Source organism: Elephantulus edwardii, unplaced genomic scaffold (genome assembly GCF_000299155.1).
Source record: "Elephantulus edwardii isolate Elephantulus edwardi_28Jun2011 unplaced genomic scaffold, EleEdw1.0 scaffold00228, whole genome shotgun sequence".
Classification (NCBI taxonomy): Eukaryota; Metazoa; Chordata; class Mammalia; order Macroscelidea; family Macroscelididae; genus Elephantulus; species Elephantulus edwardii.
Genome location: NW_006399978.1, coordinates 3913255 through 3931755, shown reverse-complemented (window position 1 = coordinate 3931755; position 18501 = coordinate 3913255). Strand labels below are relative to the sequence as shown.

General features: G+C 43.6%; 1 protein-coding gene and 1 pseudogene across 1 annotated transcript in view; both read right to left on the bottom strand.

Moving 5' to 3' along the window:
* TSPEAR (thrombospondin-type laminin G domain and EAR repeats) overlaps positions 1 to 12175 on the bottom strand; it is a 114081-nt gene extending 101906 nt beyond the window's left edge. The window contains exons 1-2 of the mRNA XM_006898423.1: positions 12147 to 12175; positions 10267 to 10492 (exon numbers count right to left, since the gene is read on the bottom strand). Of these exons, the coding sequence (XP_006898485.1) occupies positions 10267 to 10419 (153 nt within the window). The 5' untranslated portion in view covers positions 10420 to 10492; positions 12147 to 12175. The remainder of the gene's footprint in view (positions 1 to 10266; positions 10493 to 12146) is intronic.
* On the bottom strand, positions 280 to 2166 carry LOC102843205 (annotated as a pseudogene).
* Positions 12176 to 18501: the final 6326 nt, after the last annotated feature.

Here is an 18501-nt window from a genome sequence, read left to right as displayed (position 1 = left end):
TCACCTGCTCCCCCCACCGACCAAACTGTGCAGCTCTGCAACTGCATCCTGGCCCATCCTCACCCTTCTGCCCCCAACCCTCACCTCCTTGTACCCCCAGTATGTTTTTCCCAATAAAAAAAAATTAAAAAAAAAAGAAATACAAGAACTTCTTGGGGAGGGGGAACACCAAAAATATAACAAACCCACCAAACAAAAGAGAAAGCAACTCAAAAACACGAAACAGTAAAAACAAAAATTCTTTTTCCTGCTCTAATGGGAGTCTTGTTGGACACCTAATTAGGAAACAAGCTGAGCAGTAGAGAAACACAACTTCAGGGTGTATGGATATGGCCTGTTTGGGGTTTTCATCTGGTAATGGCTCAGGAAGCCCAGTGTCTCCAGGGCCTCAATCTTGGATTCCCACTCCAGCAGCCCAGACAAGCTGCGCTCACTTTTGCCTGAGAACACTTTCACAGAAGATGGCTACTTCACTCCTAGCTCCTCACAGATCTCAAAGAAGTTCTCCTCGGTCACCTCCAGGGGAGCATTGAAGAAATGCCTCACATTGCTTGGGTGCTGGATGCAGCTCTTGGCTGCCTGCCTGGGGTGGAAGATTGATTGTTTCTTGAGCCATGACCGACTGGGCGAGATCGCTGGTTGCTTGGAGACACAGACATTCATCTTCTGCCCAAACATGAAGTTGTTGTTGAGGTGGGTGACAGACAGGCCCACAGCATAGCCATCAGCCATCTCTTCCATGGCAGCCCCTGGGTTGCTTTTCATTAATTTCACCTTCTCTACGTTGCCATATGAGCAGAAGACATTGAAGACGTGATGACAGTTCATCTTAGACAGATCCAAGCCATAGACCATGAGCTTGGGGCTGTCGGCGTGGGGGCCATACTTGGTTGGTTGGGGAGGTAGTTGGGGTTGCCATACTGGGGACCATAACAGCTGGCGCCCCGATGGTGACCCACCACTGGTGGGCCCATCCATCTCCCTTCAAAGTGAGGTGGGGAGGGGGCATAGCTCCCAACATGATAATGGCTGTGGTATCCACTTTGGGACCCTCCATATTCTGCAGGGTGATCTCCTAGGAGTGGGGGCTATCACTGGAGTTTGTTGGGGTTTGTGTAATCCCAAGTATCCTGATCATTCTTGAAGACATTCAAGCTTTTCATACCAGATCTTCAGAGTGCAACAGCCAGAATAGACGTCAACCCTATTTGAGTGAGGCCTCGGCCCTCAGTGTAGTTTGTACAGAGTCAAACTCCACCATGGCTTGGACAGCATTCTTCTGGAAAATGACAATTCTTTGGACAGGTCCACAAGGGTTACACATAGTGTAAAGAACATCCGTGGTAATGGAATAGACAGGATTTAGGAGGGTTAGGAGCAGTACACTGCTGACACTCTGAGAGTCATCTGAATCCCCAGGGCAAGAGATCTTCTGGCTGGTAGAGTACTTGACAAATGCTGGGTGACCAGTAATGCAGATTTGGTTGTCAGCTGCATAGCTCATTGCATTGCAAACCCCCAACACATCTTTAAACTTCACCAGCACCTGTCACTTTTTAGGTGTCAGTCTGGAGACTAAGATGCTCCTGATCCAGGCCATAGTCTTTGCAATTACTTGCTATGCATCAGAAAGCTAGACAATGCAGAAGCTGTGGCAGTGTCTGGAGGAGAGGCAGCAACTGGACAAGTAGCAGCAGTGAGCAGGAGCAATGGTGAATGAAGATAGCAGCTGCGGGCAGCGGAGGTGGCTGTGGCTGCTACTGAGGCGGCCGCAGTGAGGGCGGCTGGGAGGTGATTGCTCATCTTTCTCCTATGGAGCTCTCAGTGGAGTCAGACTGACAGGGAGGCTTGCCCTTTAGGTTTGCAGCACAGCTCCCTATAGACCATACCACCGTCACAAAGTTCCCTGTATTATACAGATATATATAAAATACGTGTGCATTCTAAGGCCAAATATAAAGTTTGTTTTGTAGATGTTTGAGAAGTACTGAAAAAAAAACCCTCATAGATTCTAATGCTATTGGATGGAATGCTCTCCAAATGTCAAATTTTGTTGTTGTCACCATGTTTCATCTGTGTGATTCACAGAGACCCTATGAACAGACATAAACCCTGTCCCATCCTGAGCCATCCTTATCGTCCTGACACACGGGAGCCCACTGCCATAGTCCTTGTGTTAGTCCATGCTGTTGAGGGTCTTCTTCTCCTTCACTGACCTTCTCCATCTTTCTAAGCATGAGGTTCCTTTCCAAGGACTAGCCTCTCCTAACAACATAGCCAAAGTACGTGAGACAATCGATGCTGGGCCTCCGTTGTCTCTGAGGAGCACTCTGGTCATGTTAGCTTATATTGTTTTCCAAGGTTTTTATGTTTACTGATTTCAACAAATTTGGAAAATATTTGGCCATTATTTCCCCTCTTTCCTTTTAGCATTTCGATTGTATACATGATAAACCACTCGTTATTGCCTTCCAGGACAATGAGACTCTGTTGAATTTTTGTAGGTTTTTTCCCTTTTTTCTCCTTGCATTTTGTTTTGGGACATTTCTACAAGTCTATCTTTGAACTTTTTCTATGTTTACTGCATCCTTGACTTCTTTTTATTCTACAGTAAATAATCTACATTTTAATTCATTCTTTCAATAGATCTTACAGTTCTATTTGGTTCACTTTTTAAAATCTTCTTTTGTTCTTTTACAAATTTTTCTTTTATATTTCTCATTTGTCTTCTCAATAAGTTCATATTTTCTTTTAAATTCTTGAACATATTTGAATAATTATTTTTTGTTGCTTTTATGATGCTTTTGGTTTTGACTTCTCTTTTTTATTATTATTGATGATGATGATGATGTTGTTGTTGTTGTTGTTGTTATGTGTTGTCTACTTGCTTGTTGATAATGGTGACCCTATGTACAATAACTCTGAACCCTGCTCTGTTTTGAGCCAACTTCATTGTCTCTGATACACTTACCCTCATTACCCCGTCACTAAGTCAATCCATCTTATCCAGGGTCTTCCTCTCCTGTGCTGTCCCTCCACCCTTCCAAGCATGACATCCTTCTCTGAAGACTGGTCACTCCTTGCAACAAGCCCAAATTATGTCAGACAAATCTTCAGAATCCTTGCCTTCAAGGAGCAGCCTGGTTTCACCCCTCCAGGACAAACTTGTTTGTCCTCCCAGCAGTCCATGGTATACTCAGTACGCTTATCCAGAACCACAGCTCAAGGGCATTTATTCTTCTCTCTTATCCTTAGTCATTGTTTAATTCTCTGATACATAGCAAGTAATTGTGAAGACCATGGCCTGGATAAGATACACGTTAGTCTCAAAACTAACATCATTGCCCTCCAGTACTCTGGAGAGGTCTCTGACAGCAGACTTTTCCAATGCAATCCATCTTTTGATTTCTTTACTACTGGAACCAAGAGTGTTGATTGTGGAGCCGTGCAAGCTGAAGCTGTTAACAATCTCAATCTCTTCACCATCCATCATGATTCTGCCAGTTGGTCCATTGGTGAGTATCTTTGTTTTCTTGATGTTGAGCTTCAAGCCATATTAAAGGCTATAGTCCTTGACCTTCTGCAGCAAATGCCTCAGGTGCTCCTCAGTTTTGGCAAGCAAGGTTGTGTCATCTGTATAACACAAGTTGTTGATAAGTCTTCCTCCAATCCTGATGCCACATTTCTCCTCATAGAGTTTAGCCTCACAGATGATCTGTTCTGCATACAGATTGAAAAGGTAAGGAGATAGGATGCATCATTGGCATAAACCTTTCCTGATTTTGAACAATGTAGTGTCTTGCTTTGTTCTGAGGCTTGCCTCCTGGTCCAAGTATAGGTTTTGTACTGTCACTCTTCTTAGAGTCAGCCACAGTTTGTTGTGATCCACACAGTCAAATGCTTTTGAATAGTCAATAAAACAGAGATAGACATTCCTTTGGTACTCTCTGTTTCAACTAAGATCCATCTAACATTGGCTATAATATCCCTAGTTCCATGTTCTCTTCTAAACCCAGCATGCACATCTTGAAGATCTCTGTTGATGTGCTGTTCCAGTTGTTTTGGGATCATTTTCAGCAGATTTTTGCTTGCATGTGATATTAATGATGGTGTTGTTGTTGTTCTGTGCCATTGAGTCGCGACCCACAGCGACCCTATGTACAATAGCCCTAAACTTTGCTCTATCCCTTGTCAATCTCACTGTCTCCAACATGCCTATCCCCATTACCCCAGTGATGGAATCAGTCCATCTCATCAAGGGTCTTATCTCCTGTACTGACCCTCCAACCTCCTAAACATGATGGCCTTTTCCAAGGACTGGTCCCTCATTACAACATGTCCAAAGTAAGTCAGACAAAGCTTCAGAATCCTTGCCTCCAAGGAGCAGCCTGGCTTACCCTCTCCAGGACAAACTTGTTGGTTCTCCTAGCAGTACATCGTATATTTAATACTCTTCTCCAGCATCCAAACTCTAAGGCATCAACTCTCTTTCTATCATCCCTAGTCATTGTTCAGCTCTCTGAAGCATAATAATGACAAAGACCAAGGCCTGTATCAGGCGGCGCACTTTGTCTCCAGACTGACATCTTTGCTCTTCAGTACCTTGGAGATGTCTCTCACAGCAGACTTTCTCAATGTAATTAATCTTTTAGTTTTCTGGCTGCTGGTACCAAGAATGTTGATTGTAGAACCAAGCAAACTAAAGCTGTCAACAATCTCAATCTCTTCACTACCTATCATGATACTGCCAATCAGTGGTGAGAATCTTTGTTTTCTTGATGTTGAGCTTCAGTCCATTTTTGAAGGCTACAATCTTTGACCTTCTGCAGCAAGCCCTTCAGATCCTCCTCAGTTTCAGCAAGCAGGGTTGTGTCATTTGCATCCAATCCCGATGCCACACATCTCCTTATAGCACAGCCTCCCAGATAATCTATTCCACATACAGATTGAAAAGATATGGAGACAGGACACATCCTTGATGCACACCCTTTCCAATTTTGAATGCAGCGTTTTCTTGCTCTGTTCTGACTACTGCCTGATATTGTTCCATAATTTCCACACTCTGTTGGGCCACCTTTTTTTTAGACATGGGAACAAATATAGATCTCTTCCAGTCAATTGGCCAGGTAGTTCTCCTCCAGATTTCTTGGCACAACTTGGTGAGCATTTGTTTGTTGAAATATGTCAACTGGTATGCCATCAAGTCCTCAGGACTTGTTTTTTTCCAATTCCTTTAGAGCAGCCTGACCTTCCTCTTTCATCCCCGTAGGCTCTTGATCATATGTTATTTCATGAAATTCTTCTGTGTCTTCCAATTCTTTTTGGTACCGTGCCTCTGTATCATTTGAGTGAAACTTTATAAAGCAATTGGTTGGTTTTGTTTTTCCCATTCAACTTTCTGATCTGCTAATTCCATCATCTCTCTAATTTCTGTATTTGATTCTATTAATTCTGTCTTGATTATAGGTTATTTTTCCTTTTCTTCATGTGTCCAGCTATTTTTTTTTTATTGAATGCCAGAATTTGTAAATATATTGTTAAATATACTTGCTTCTTTCCATTTATTTTACTGTGATTGGAGTAAAAATTTACAAAGAAAATTAATGTTTTTACTCAATCATTCATAGATATTTTACTCTATGACCCCAATTTTAGTATTCACATGTAATCTCTCTTTCCCTACTTCCTCTCCGTGATTCTGACTTCCATGAATCTTACTGTATCTCTCTGTTTCTTTTCTTTCTTTAGTGATAGGGTGATGATCATCTCCTTTTAGGATACTGTCTTTTCCTTCACTCATCTTAATATATATCTTTTCTCTAGAAACTAATTTTCATTTTCTTCTTCCTCCTTTACCATTCCTGGTAATCACTCAAGAATTATTCTAGCTGAGCAAACTTTTCCTAGTTTTTTATAACAGTGGTTTTACACAGTATTTATCCTTTTTCATTTGGCTTTCAACACTTTCTTAGCATTCATGCTATTCAGTGTTTCAGGAATTCTTTATTGACTTTTAGTGTTGCATACAACTCCACTGTGTGAATGTACCAACTTTTTTTAAAAATCCATTCATTTACTGATGGACACATGGGTTATTTCCATCTCACTGTTGTTGTTAATAATACTTCAATGAACATGTTGCCTTTGTTGGTAGGTGCCGTTGAGTCAAGTACAACCCATAGCAACCCTATGAACACAGATCTGAACCCTGTCCTATCCTGTGCCACCCTCACACTTCCTGACACACTAGAGCTCATTGTGGCAGTCACTGTGTCAATCCACCTGGTTGAGGGTTTTCCTCTCCTTCGCCGACCCTTTGCAACATCATGTCCCACTCCCAGGAATAGCCCCTCCTAAGTATGTGAGACAAAGCTTTTTCATCTTTGCCTCCAAAGAGCACTGTGGCTGGGCTTGTGTTTTAAGTCTACCCTATTCCTAGAGTGTATGGGGAATATGGGTGAACTGGAAGCAGATCAGTCTTCACAAACATCAATCCTTAATTTTGTAGAAACTCAGTTCATATTGAATTTAGGCATTTCTGCTTCTTTTTGTAACTGCCTAAAAGAAAGCAAATTCGTAGTAAATGAATTTGTAACTGTCTGTCTCTTGAGCAAGGCATCAGCCTCAAGCTCAAATCACCACTGCAGTCTGCATACAATGTTTTAAATACAATAAAAATAACTGAGTATGACAGGAGTAAAAAGATTAAAAAGCTCAACAGATGCAGTCTTTTTGAGGGTCCACATATTGTACACAAAGTGAAGAAATAAGACAGCTAAGTAAGAGACTTCAAAGGGCAGCTCTAGGAGATAAAGCAAAGTATTATAATGAAATGTCCAAAGACTTGGGAGTTAGAAAACCAAAAGGGAAGAACATGCTTGGAATTTCTCAAGTTGAAAGAACTGAAGAAGAAAAAATAAATAAAAGAATCAAGCCACAAGTTGCAGTCCTGAAGGATTCTATGAGCACAATATTGAATGATACAGGAAGCATCAAAGTAGACAGAAGAAATACAAGAGCCACTGTACCAAAAGACTTGGTCAACATTGAACCATTCCAGAATATAGCATTTGATCAAGAACTAATGGTAATGAGGAAGACATTCAAAGTCATTGAAGGCATTGGCAAGAAATAAAGCCCCAAGAATGGATGGAATATCAGTTTAGGTGTTTCAGCAAATAGATGCAGCTGTAGACATGCTTACTAATCTATGCCAAAAAATTTCAAGATAGCTGCCTGGTTAACCAATGGACTGTGTTTGTTCCCATTTGAAAAAAAAAGGTGATTCACTAGAGTACATAAATTATCAAACTATATAATTAATATCACATGGAGGTAAAATCTTACCAAAGATTATTTCCAAATGTCCAGAAGAGTACATTGAGAGATAACTGCCAGAAATTCAAGCTGAATTCAGAAGAGGCTATGGCACAAGAGCTATTTCTGATGTCATCAGGACCTTGGTTGAAAGCAGAGAATACCAGAAAGATACCTTGTGTGTTACTGACTGTGTTAAGATATGTTGTGTGGATCCTAATAAATGATTGATAATACTGAAAAAATTGGAATTCCAGAATACTTAATTGTATTCATGCAAAACCTAAACATAGACAAAGAAGCAGTTATCCAAACAGAAAATAGGAAGCCTGTATGGTTTAAAATCAGGAAAGGTGTATGTCGAGGTCATATTCTTTCTTCATACCAATTCAATTTGTATGCTGAGCAAATAATTAGAGAAGCTTGACTATATGAAGAAGAATGTGGCATCAAAATTGGAGGAAGACTCATCTACGATCTATGTTATGCAGATGACCAATGTTGCAGGCAGAAAGTGAAGAATATGTAAAAAACTTACTGAAGAATAACAAAGATTACAGCTTCCAGTATGGATTACATCTCAACATCAAGAAAAGAAAAACTCCCACCACTGGTCCAATGGGCAGCATCATGATAGATGAAGAAAAGATTCAAAATGTCAACGATTTCATTTTACTTATATTTACGATCAACAGTCATGGTAACAAATAGTCAAGAAGTCAAAAGATATGAGTTGTACTGGGGAAATCTGCTGTCAAGAACTTCTCCAAAGCGCTGAAGGTAAAGTATATCAGTTTAAAGACTAACATGTGACTGACTCAAACTATGATAATTTCAATTCCTTCCTAAGTATCTGAAAGTTGAACAATGAACAAAGAAAATAAAAGAATAGATACCTTTGAGTTGGGTTCATGAAGAGTATTGAATATTCAATGGACTGGTGAAAGAACAAACAAATCTGTCTTGGAGGAAGTGCAACCAAGATGCTACCTAGAGACAGGAGGTCAACCTTCATCTCATTGGTCTTGGACATGTTGTCATGAGGGACCAGTCCTTGGAAACAGATGCCATGCTGGGAAAAGTGGAAAGTCAAGAAGAGCTAAAGAGAGGAAGGCTTTCAGTGAGATTGACTGACAGAGTGACGGCAACAGTGCACATAAGTCTAACAGAGATGGTGATGATAATAGAAAATAGGATAGTCTCCCGTCTGTTGTTCAAAGGGTCACTATGTGTTGTAGTAGATGTGAGGGTACATAAGAGCAACAACATATTGCAATTGTCCATATACTTAAGTAACCAAAATTAGCAAACAAAACCACTGCTCTACTTACTGTTTTGTATAGACAAGTCAGAACTGACTCATAGCTGAACCTGTAAATGGTACAAGAGGAAACTGCCTATCTTTCTCCCACAGAGTAGCTGGCAGATTTGATCTACCTACATTTGAGTTGGCAATAGAACTCCTTATCCACAAGTCTACAAGAGCTGTTGGCTTAATGTGTAAGTTACAGGGCTGCTAAACTAAAAGTTGGAGGTTCGAATCTATCAGTGGCTCTATGGGAGGGTCAAAACTGACTGGATGGCAATGGACTCCTATAGAGTCTATTCTAATTCATGGTGGCCCTCCATTATGTTTCTGAAGGTGTAACTGTTTCCCCAGAGCCACTGGCATATTTGAACCACCATCCTTTGGCAGTGCACCACATAACACTACATCACCAGGGCTCCTATGGAATAGTTCCAAATAATAGTAAAATTTAAGGAGATTGCTGAGAAAATGAAGAATTCAATCTGAGAACTGCAATTAATTTTTTGAAAACCAAAGAAGTTCTAGAACTGGAAAATAAGATTGTTAAAATTGAAAATTCGTGATTGAGTTTGACACTAGAGTGGCTAGAATAAAAGGAGAAAGTGTTAGTGAGCTGGAAGAAGTCAACAGGGAGCATGAGGATGGAACCACTCTCAATAGGGAAAATCAACTAGGGCATCACAATTCTGGGAAGAAGGGCTTTCCCTCTTAATCAATTATTCTGAGCTGAAAATATGTTTATTTGGATTTGTTTAAGAAAGATTAAAGGCACACTTATTATTGAGGTTGAATGGTATGCTCCAAAAGATAGCTTAAAGTTCTAATGTCTATACCTTTGACCATGACCCAGTTTGAAATTATCTTTGAACTCAGACACACACAGGGGGAAGATGGCCACAGGTTGACAGAGGCAGAGAGTGGAGTGATGCAATCATGGACAAGGAGTGCATGGAGCCACCAGAAGCTGCAACAAGGAGCAAAGATTCTCCCCAAAGCCTTCAGAGACAGCATGGTGCTACCAACACCCTGAATTTGAACTTCTGGCTTCAGAATGACAGTAATCCGTTTCTGTTGTTTTAAGTTACCCAGTTTGTAGGACTTTGTAATTACAACCCTAGAAACGAAGACATCTATCATATGAATTGTCCTAGGAACCATGGGAGAATGAGGATAAATGCCTTTGGTGCACCTTCACAGAAGCATTCAGATTACTAAGGAGGAAAGGCAATGGGTGAGTTTGCTAGATTTAGAACCAATGGGAGTAAAAGTCACAAGGGAACAGGCCCATAGAGAGAATATTTGCTATCCTATTGTTTCTATTTCCTGCCAAAAGGTATTTATTAAGTTTAAAACTCTAAGTAACAGGCCTTTGACAGCTTGGCACATCAGAAGTGTCATTGCAGAACTTATAGGACAAACCCTTAGCAGATCGTCACTCAGACTCAACCTGCCTTCTCCCAAGAATGTGGACCTCACCACCCATTAAGTCATGTAACCCAGAGTCCCAGAGACATCCTAGGGACTCCACCACAGCACCTCACCAGAACCCACATCAGCTGAGCCCTTGGTAGTGCTCTGACATTGGAAACATCCAAGAAGATCAGGTTGTTTTAACAGGAAAGATAGAAAATGTCACTGACCTTGGGTGGGAGACTGGGCACTTTCAAGGTCACCACGATGGAAAATTCCTCAGGGAAGAGGTCACATCCGATGAAAATCCGTGATGCAGGGAAGCTCATGGAGTGGGGGGCAGCCGCTGAGAGCTGAAATCCTCGTGCACCCTGAGCCTGCATCACCCTGACTCCAACTGCAGCACCGCTAGAGGGGATTCCTTCTGCTAGGATGTCCAAGGGGCGTAGATCTGTGTTAGAGAAATCACAGACGGGTCATGCCTATCCACTGAGCCACATGTGTCCCCACATAGTCACAATAGTCACATGTGTGGAGCCTCCCGCATGGCAGGGGCTGGCAAAAACTGCATGCCTGCCTCACCATGGCCCCTGGGAACAGGGAGTTGATGATCTCCAGAGAGGAAGTCAGGCACCAGGCATCAAGGAAGCATCTGCTCCCTAATCTCTGTATTTGGCTCCCACGTGAGCCCAGCAAGTGTATTTGGACCACAGAGGCATGTTCGGTATTGATGCTGTCCTTGCATCAACAACCAAACCACTGAGTGCAGAGGAAGATGGCAGCCCAACAGGAGTTTGTAAGGCGCATACAATCCACAAGGAAGAAAAGCTCACACACATCGAACATCCAGGGGCTGGAGGGAGCATGTTTCCCTTCCCTCCAGGCACCCAAGCAGTTACACACCTTCTTCTAGTCTCTCTCTGTATGCAACAGCCCTTGGAAGGAGCACTGGCTGGATGCTGCTGGTATGTGGGGGTAGGTGAGACAGCCACAGAGACCAGGACAGGCTCTGGAGCTGATGGAGCCTCCTGCCTTCCTCTCCTTCTAGAAATTTATGAGGAAATACCTATGTGTTATAGTTCAAGATCATCATCAATGTGACTGATAGAATGGCCTGACCTCAGGTAAGCTCAAATAAGAAGAAGAAAGAGTGGGTTTTTTGGACCTGTCCCACAGTGGCCCCCTGAGCTCAGGTTTTGGAAAAGCAGCAGTGGTCAAGAAGAGTCCAAAGTTTGTGCTGACCATTTCACCCTTGGTTATGGCCTGGAGTACCTAGATGGGTCCATGTGAACTGGAAGAGCTGTGCCCAGACCTGGCTCCCTCAGGGCTAATGGACTGGATCAGAGGCCTCCTGCCTGAGACTGACTGGGATGTGTGCTTCTTGGGGACACATATGTCAGGATGCAAGAGTATACAAAATAAAGAATATGGGTAGAATGACCTTTGGGGAGGAAAGCGTTGTGAGGAAAAGAGCATAATTTTTTAAATATTTTTATAAGGAAATGAAATTCTTATTCTTATTCTTATTCTTTTATTCTTATTCTTATTATTTTCTGCAATGAAAATAATAGATTTTGAAAAGACTCTTATTTCCTGGAAATATTATGCCACCAAATACCCATTTTATAACTTCTGTAACTGTATTTGTTTTCTCTGGTGTATCAAACTTCAAGACAGTCATTACTGTGGAAGGAAGCTAGCTCTATGGCTGTGAAGAGACCCCAGATTGAGGGGGGGTGTGTGTTGAGGGAGGCGGATGAGGTCTCAACAATCCCTATGCTCACTGGGATTCAGGGATCGAGTGCCAGAAAACCCTGTATACAGATCTGTCTCCTGATCAGAGTCTTAGAGAGAGGGGTCTCTAGGTAAAAACTCTGTACCTTAAAACACCTCCAAAGAACCTCTCAGGGACCTACGTACACAAAGCCCCACCCAGGGATGTTATCATCTCTGGTTTGGGCTGAAGCATCACCAGGTGCAGACCCATCCTCAGGGAATACAAGTCCACCCATCATGAGCCACCCAGCACCCAGAACATGCCTCTGGCCTGAGCCTCGACCTAGTAATTATGGCCAATTACAGGTAGGGCGGCACCAGCTCTGATGTTCTCCAGGGTTCTGCTTGGGGTGATCCAGATCCAGGAGAAGGCTAATCCTAAAGCGAGCCACTCCTTCCATTGTTTAGTTAAAATCCCCACTTCCTGGGTCCACCCTAGCCCCCACCCCACCTTTGCCAATGTAGGTGAACTCTGCTCTGTCAAATACTTGGAACAGATCTATTGACGTTTCTGCACTTCAATTAGATCTTCAATATGAAGATTTCTGAGACTGGCAGAAAGACATCACTTTTATGCTTTCCTAGAAAAGCCTAAATAAAGGAGTGAGCATGAGACTGGGTTTATGAGACAAAGTCAACATTCTCCCTGTGCATGTATGTTGTTGTTGTTGTTATGTGCCATCGAGTTGCTTGCAACTCATAGCGATCCTGTGTACAACAGCCCTAAACTCTGCTCTGTCCTGTGCCAATCACATTGTCTCTGACACCCCCCTCCCTCCCCGATTACCCCAGTCACTGAATCAATCCACCTCGTAGAGGGCCTTCCCCTCCTGCGCTGTCCCTCCACCCTCCCAAGCATGACGTCCCTCTCCAAGGACCTGTCCCTCCTTACAACATGTCCAAAGTATGTCAGACGAAGCCCCAGAATCCTTGCCTTCAATGAGCAGCCTGGTTTAACCCTCTCCAGGTCAAACCTGTTTATTTTCTTAGCTGTCCATGTTACCTTCAATACTCTTCTCCAGAGACACAGCTCAAAGGCATCAATTCTCTTTCTAACCTTCCTAGTCATTGTCCAACTCTCTGATGCATAACAAGTGATTGCAAAGATCATAGCCTGTTTCAGACACACCTTAGTCTCCAGAGTGACACCATTGCTCTTCAGTACCCTGAAGAGGTCTCTAATGCAGACTTTCCCATAGCAATAGTTTTTTTTAAATTTATGTAATTAATCAAATCCTGCCAAGTAAGCCTAATTAATATAACACATGCTTACTAGTACCTGTTGCTTTCAAGGAAGAGACTGTGTAAACAGGCAACAGAGGGCCAGATATGACAACAGGACAGAAATTTAGAACTTAGGAAGCAACCAGCTGTGGAAGGTAAACCACAGTCTCTACAGCAAGCATCCTTTGGAAGCAGGAGTGGCATCCACTTCCTGAACAACATGCCTCTGGAAACTATGAACTTTGATAAATGTCGATAGTTGTAGAGGAGCTTCAGGCCTTTTGTTCATAGGGTCGCGATGAGCCTTGCTCGACTTGATGGCAATCAACAACAAGCATCGTAGAGCAGTTAAGACTGGGTCACTTACTACCAGCTTCCCCCAAAATTTACCAGTGGTCCCTTGCCTTAGTTTTTCATTCAGGACCAGATGGGAAAAGTCAAACATGCTCCCCTCCTGATGACATGGGACACTCCCAGCTCCCTGCCTTCCTGTGTCACCATCTCATTAGGGCATCCCTACACCTTCCTTTTATCACTTGTAAAAAGAGCAAGAGCAGCTTGGAGATGGCTGAGTCTGACATCTACTAACTCCAGAAAGGGGAACTGTCCTCGTCAAAACTAACTGCTGTAAGGTTAGACATAGTCCTCCCATACTCCTGCATCGATTAATTTCAACACTGATGTTAACTTCTTTCCCAGGCCAATATCCATTGCAATCGCTGCATAGACTACACAGAACCATACTCCTGATAATGAGGGTTTGGTTTGGTTTTTATTTATACCAGTTCGTTTACAAAACTCGAATGTGCTGTTTTTCAGATGAGATTCTTCCAATTTCCCTCACCCCCTCACCCATCAAATTGCACAACCCCCATAATTAATCCCCTGCCACCCGCATATCCTCACCCTTCTGCTTCCCCCCTCCCCTTGGATCCTTATACTCATTCTACAATAATGTTTTTTATACGACATTTATCCTTGTGGGACTGAATTAGTTCATGCAGCATAATGCTCTCTAGTCCCTCTCAAGTTAGGTACTAATTTACAAAAATCATTGCTCCTGCGTGCTGCATAGTATTCCATTGTGTGAATGTACCATAATGTCTCAATCCATTCGTTTGTGGTTGGACATCTGAGTTGTTTCCATGTTCTTATGATGGTGAATAATGCTGCTATAAACATTGGTGTACAAATCTCCCTTTGTGTCTCAGTTCTCATTCTCATGGGTATATCCCAAGCAGTGGAATAGCTGAGTCATATGAAATTTCTATGTTCAGCTTTTTGAGGAAGCGCCAAACTGCCTTCCAGAGTGGTGGTTGTACCATTTAACAATTCCACCAACAATGTATAAGAGTGATTATGAGGGTTTCTTAGGGAAGTTAATAGACCATAATCTAGGATAGCAGTAGGATAAACTCCCTCAGTCCTGACACCTTCTCAAGTATGGTTGCAGACCCTTTGACCTTCAGCCTCACAGCTTATATCAGTGAGATCTCTGTCTTTGTTCTGTGAGGCAACACTCCCCAGTCAGCTCTTCCTTCAATTGCTCAGCAAGCAAAACCTTTAGGTCTGTCTCCATCCCAAGGGCTCTGGTCCTATCTCTGTCTTGTTTAGCCAATGGCAAGATACAGTCTCTCCATCAGTCCAGCAGCTCCTCAGTCAACAGCGGGACACCTCTGTTGCAGGAACCTCTGGCCCTGAAGGACACATGCTGCTCCTTTTGCTTCTTCTCACACTTCTTCCTGGTGTTGAAGCTCCCAATTTCTGCCACTGAATCTGCTCAATTTATGGGTGAGACTAACCGATCCCCTTATGGGTAGACTAACACACCCTATGAAAAAGACATGGCACATGGAGCTGTTGATCATGTAGGCAGGCCACCTGCCCACAGGGTAGCTGGATCAGATTAATGTACTTGTAGGACAGACAGAGTTGAGGCAGCTAGCTAAACAATTGTCTAGAAAAGCCATTATAAGGAACAGAAAGCCATAGCAACAGACCCACTACATTGCACACATAAAGCTCTCCCACTTCCCAGCTGCCTTTAAATCTCTTCCAAACTTAGGCAATGATGATCAACTCTTGTTACAACAGTTCTGGAAAAAAATAGCATATGATACATTTTCTATAAGAGGACTAGATACATATAAAGAGTTCCATGTTCATTGGTGGTTACCAGGCAGAGCTGTGTAGGGATGAAGGGGAAAATTATTTACATCATAGATATTTGTTCTTTTTGGTAATTGGAAAGTGGCACTAAATGTACATGTAGTTAGTACAGTATGATAAATGTTCATTCTATCACTGAGAAATTTTCAAGAGAATTGGATGTTTATGCTAAAGAATTTGATATATTTAATGCCAATAAGGACAAAAATTCGTGTGTGATCACATATAGACTGGTATAAGCATGTAAGTATACAGATTGATACAGTTGGGTACATAGTAAGCACTGCTAGAACCATCTGTAAGTGCTAGCTTGTAGATGCAATTGAGACCCTGTCTACAACAGAAGGAAACCTTGCCCAGCCCTGCACCATCCTGTAATCTCTCCTATGCTTAAACTCGTTGTTGCAGTTACTGTGTCAACCCGTTGTAGAGAGTCTTCCTCCCTTTTACTGACTTTACCTTACCCAGCATGTTATCTTTTTCCAAGGACTGATTGCTGATAACGTGCCCAATGTATGTAAGACAAAGTTTCACCATCTTTGCCTCTAAGGAGACCAGGTCTTTTCTGGATTTACCTAAAGAAGGCAGAGCCTCCAGCCTGGCTGAGCAGGCATCGGGAATAAGATTCCTTCTGTCTCCAGGTAAACAGCTGGTGCTCAAGTTAAAAACAAATTCCACAACACCTTATTGCCAACAAGTTGGAACCCACTCATAGCTGACCCTCCAAGGGGCTATACATTCTATGGGAGGTTGTCAATCTTTCTACTGAAGATCTACTAGTGGATTCGAAAAGCCAGAGATCTTTGGGTTAGTAACATAACTCTCTGTGAACTACACCACCAGAGCTCTCCCAGTGCTCAAGCTGCTCTAAGTAAGTGGACTGTGGGGCAACATCTACTGCTTGGTCAGCTGACAGGGAAACACTACAGGCCCAGTTCTGGATTGATCCACCCACTGGCCACACTCCTGCCTGCTCATAAAGGAAATTTCTTGTTTTTCTGTGTGTTGTCCAAGAGGGGACCACACCACCAGCCTCCTAGGGACATAAGACATTCAAGAGACAGTGTGATCAAAGACCGATGCCTAGCAGGGGCTAGAAAGAGGTGAATGAGGGCTTGCAGGGACTAGTGATAGCTGTTGGGGAAACTGATGAGGGCCGGTGAGGGCTGCCTGGGAAAACGTAAAGGCTGGCAGGGAGCAGGTGAGGGCTGGTAGGGGACTGATGAGGGCTGGCAGGGGCCAGGTGAGAGCTGACAGAGAATATGTGAGGGCTGGCAGGGGGCAGGTGAGGACTGACAGGGGCAGGTAAAGGCTTGCAAAGGGCAGATGAGGGCTGACAGAGAATATTTGAGGGCTGGCAGGGGGCAGGTGAGGGCTAGCAGGGGGCAGGTGAGGGCTGACAGGGGACTGATGAGGGCTGGCAGGGGGCAGGTGAGGGCTGGCAGGGGGCAAGTGAGGGCTGGCAGGGGGCAGGGGGCAGGTGAGGGCTGATAGGGAGCAGGTAAGGACTTGCAAAGGGCAAGGGGCAAGAGAGGGTTGACAGGGAACACATGAGGGCTGGGAGGGAGCTAGTGAGGGCTACTAGGGGACTGATGAGGGCTGACAAGGAACTGGTGAGGGCTGGTACAGGTTGACAAGGGACTGATGAGGGCTGATACAGATTAACGGAAATGGTGAGGGCTGGTACAAGTTGACAAGGGACTGGTGAGGGCTTGTACAGATGGACGGGGATTGGTGAGGGCTAGTACAGGTTGACAAGAGACTGGTAAGGGCTGACAGGAGGCTGATGAGGGCTGGTACAGGATGACAAGGGATTGGTGAGGGTTGGTAGAGGACTGGGGAGAGCTGAGAGGGACAGGTAAGGGTTACTATAGGCTGGCGGGGGACTGGTCAGGGGTGGTGAGGGCTGACAGAGGGCTGGGGAGATTTGGTAAAGTCTGTCACGGTGCTGAGAGAACTAATAAAGGCTGATAGGAGACTGATGAGGGCTGGCGAAGGTCAACACAAGTGAGGACTGACAGAGGACCGGTGAGGGCTGGTGAGAGTCAACAGGGAACTGGTGGGGGCTGGTGAGGGCTGGCAGGAGCTGGCAAGTGAACAAGGAGGTTTAATCCTGAGCTCTTCAGGATAGTGCCTCACTGCCCTCAGGGTTCCACCCACACAAGGTGTCTCCCTTCACTTAAAACACTTCCTCTGGGTCCATCTTTCCAGGAGCTGTGAGAAGGGAGGCAAAGTTGAAGGAGGCAGCGCTGCCCGAGGGGACCTTGGCAATACAAATAGAGTTCTCTCTGCCAGCAACACAGTTGCTTCCCGTGTTACTCTGTCTCACATCCTCCTAACGAGTGAAAACATGAGCAGTTGATGAATTCAGCTCCACTGTCAGCCTCAGGCTCCGGAACGTGGAAGCCCAGGCAATGATCTGTACCTCGAGGTTTACCACCTTTAATCCAAATTACGTGTGAGTCCTCATCCGCTCTGTTACCCTCAAAAGACACATGCTGAGTCCAGGAACTCTAGGATCAGAGTTGGAAGACATTTGGACACCAGCTCATCCAAAGGTGTGTCACATGTCAAGAGAGTAGCCAGTGAGGATTTATAGGGGCAGCTCACCAGTGGAAAATCTCTGACAGTAAAAACTCCCATTAGAAAAGAAGAAAGATACCAACTCAGGGATCTAAGCTCCAACTCCAAGAAACATACTTACTCACTCACTGCTATGGACTCAGAACCAACTCATAGCTGACCCTCTGTGGGTTTTCAGAGGCTGTAAACAACGAGGGGGAGACAGCTTGTCTTTCTTCCTCAGAGCAGCTGGTGAATTTGAACTGCTGGCTTTTGTATTATCAGAGCAACTCCTTAACCACTAGGCTACCAGATCTCCCTAAGAAGCTAGGAAAAGGAAAAGTGCAAATAAAACCCACAACAAGATGAAGGAGGCAAATACTGGGGAAAATCTATGAAGCCAAAGCTAGTCCTCCAAGAAGACCAACAAAACTGGTAAGCTCCCTAGCCAAACTGAGCAAGCTAAAGAGACGAGACACAATCATCAACAGTAGCAATGAGAGAGAGTAGTATTTTTCAGAACTTAAAAACAACAAAAGAATGACTACAAGCAGCATTTAAACACTCAAAAACTTGGGTGAAACAGATGAAATCCTTTACAAATATAAGTAACAAAACTCTTTAAAGTAGAAACAGTAAAGCAAAAAGCCCTATCCTTATTCTTATTGTTGTTGTTATGTGCTGTCAAGTCACCTGTGACTCATAGCCACCCTGTGTCCAACAGCTCTGAAGCC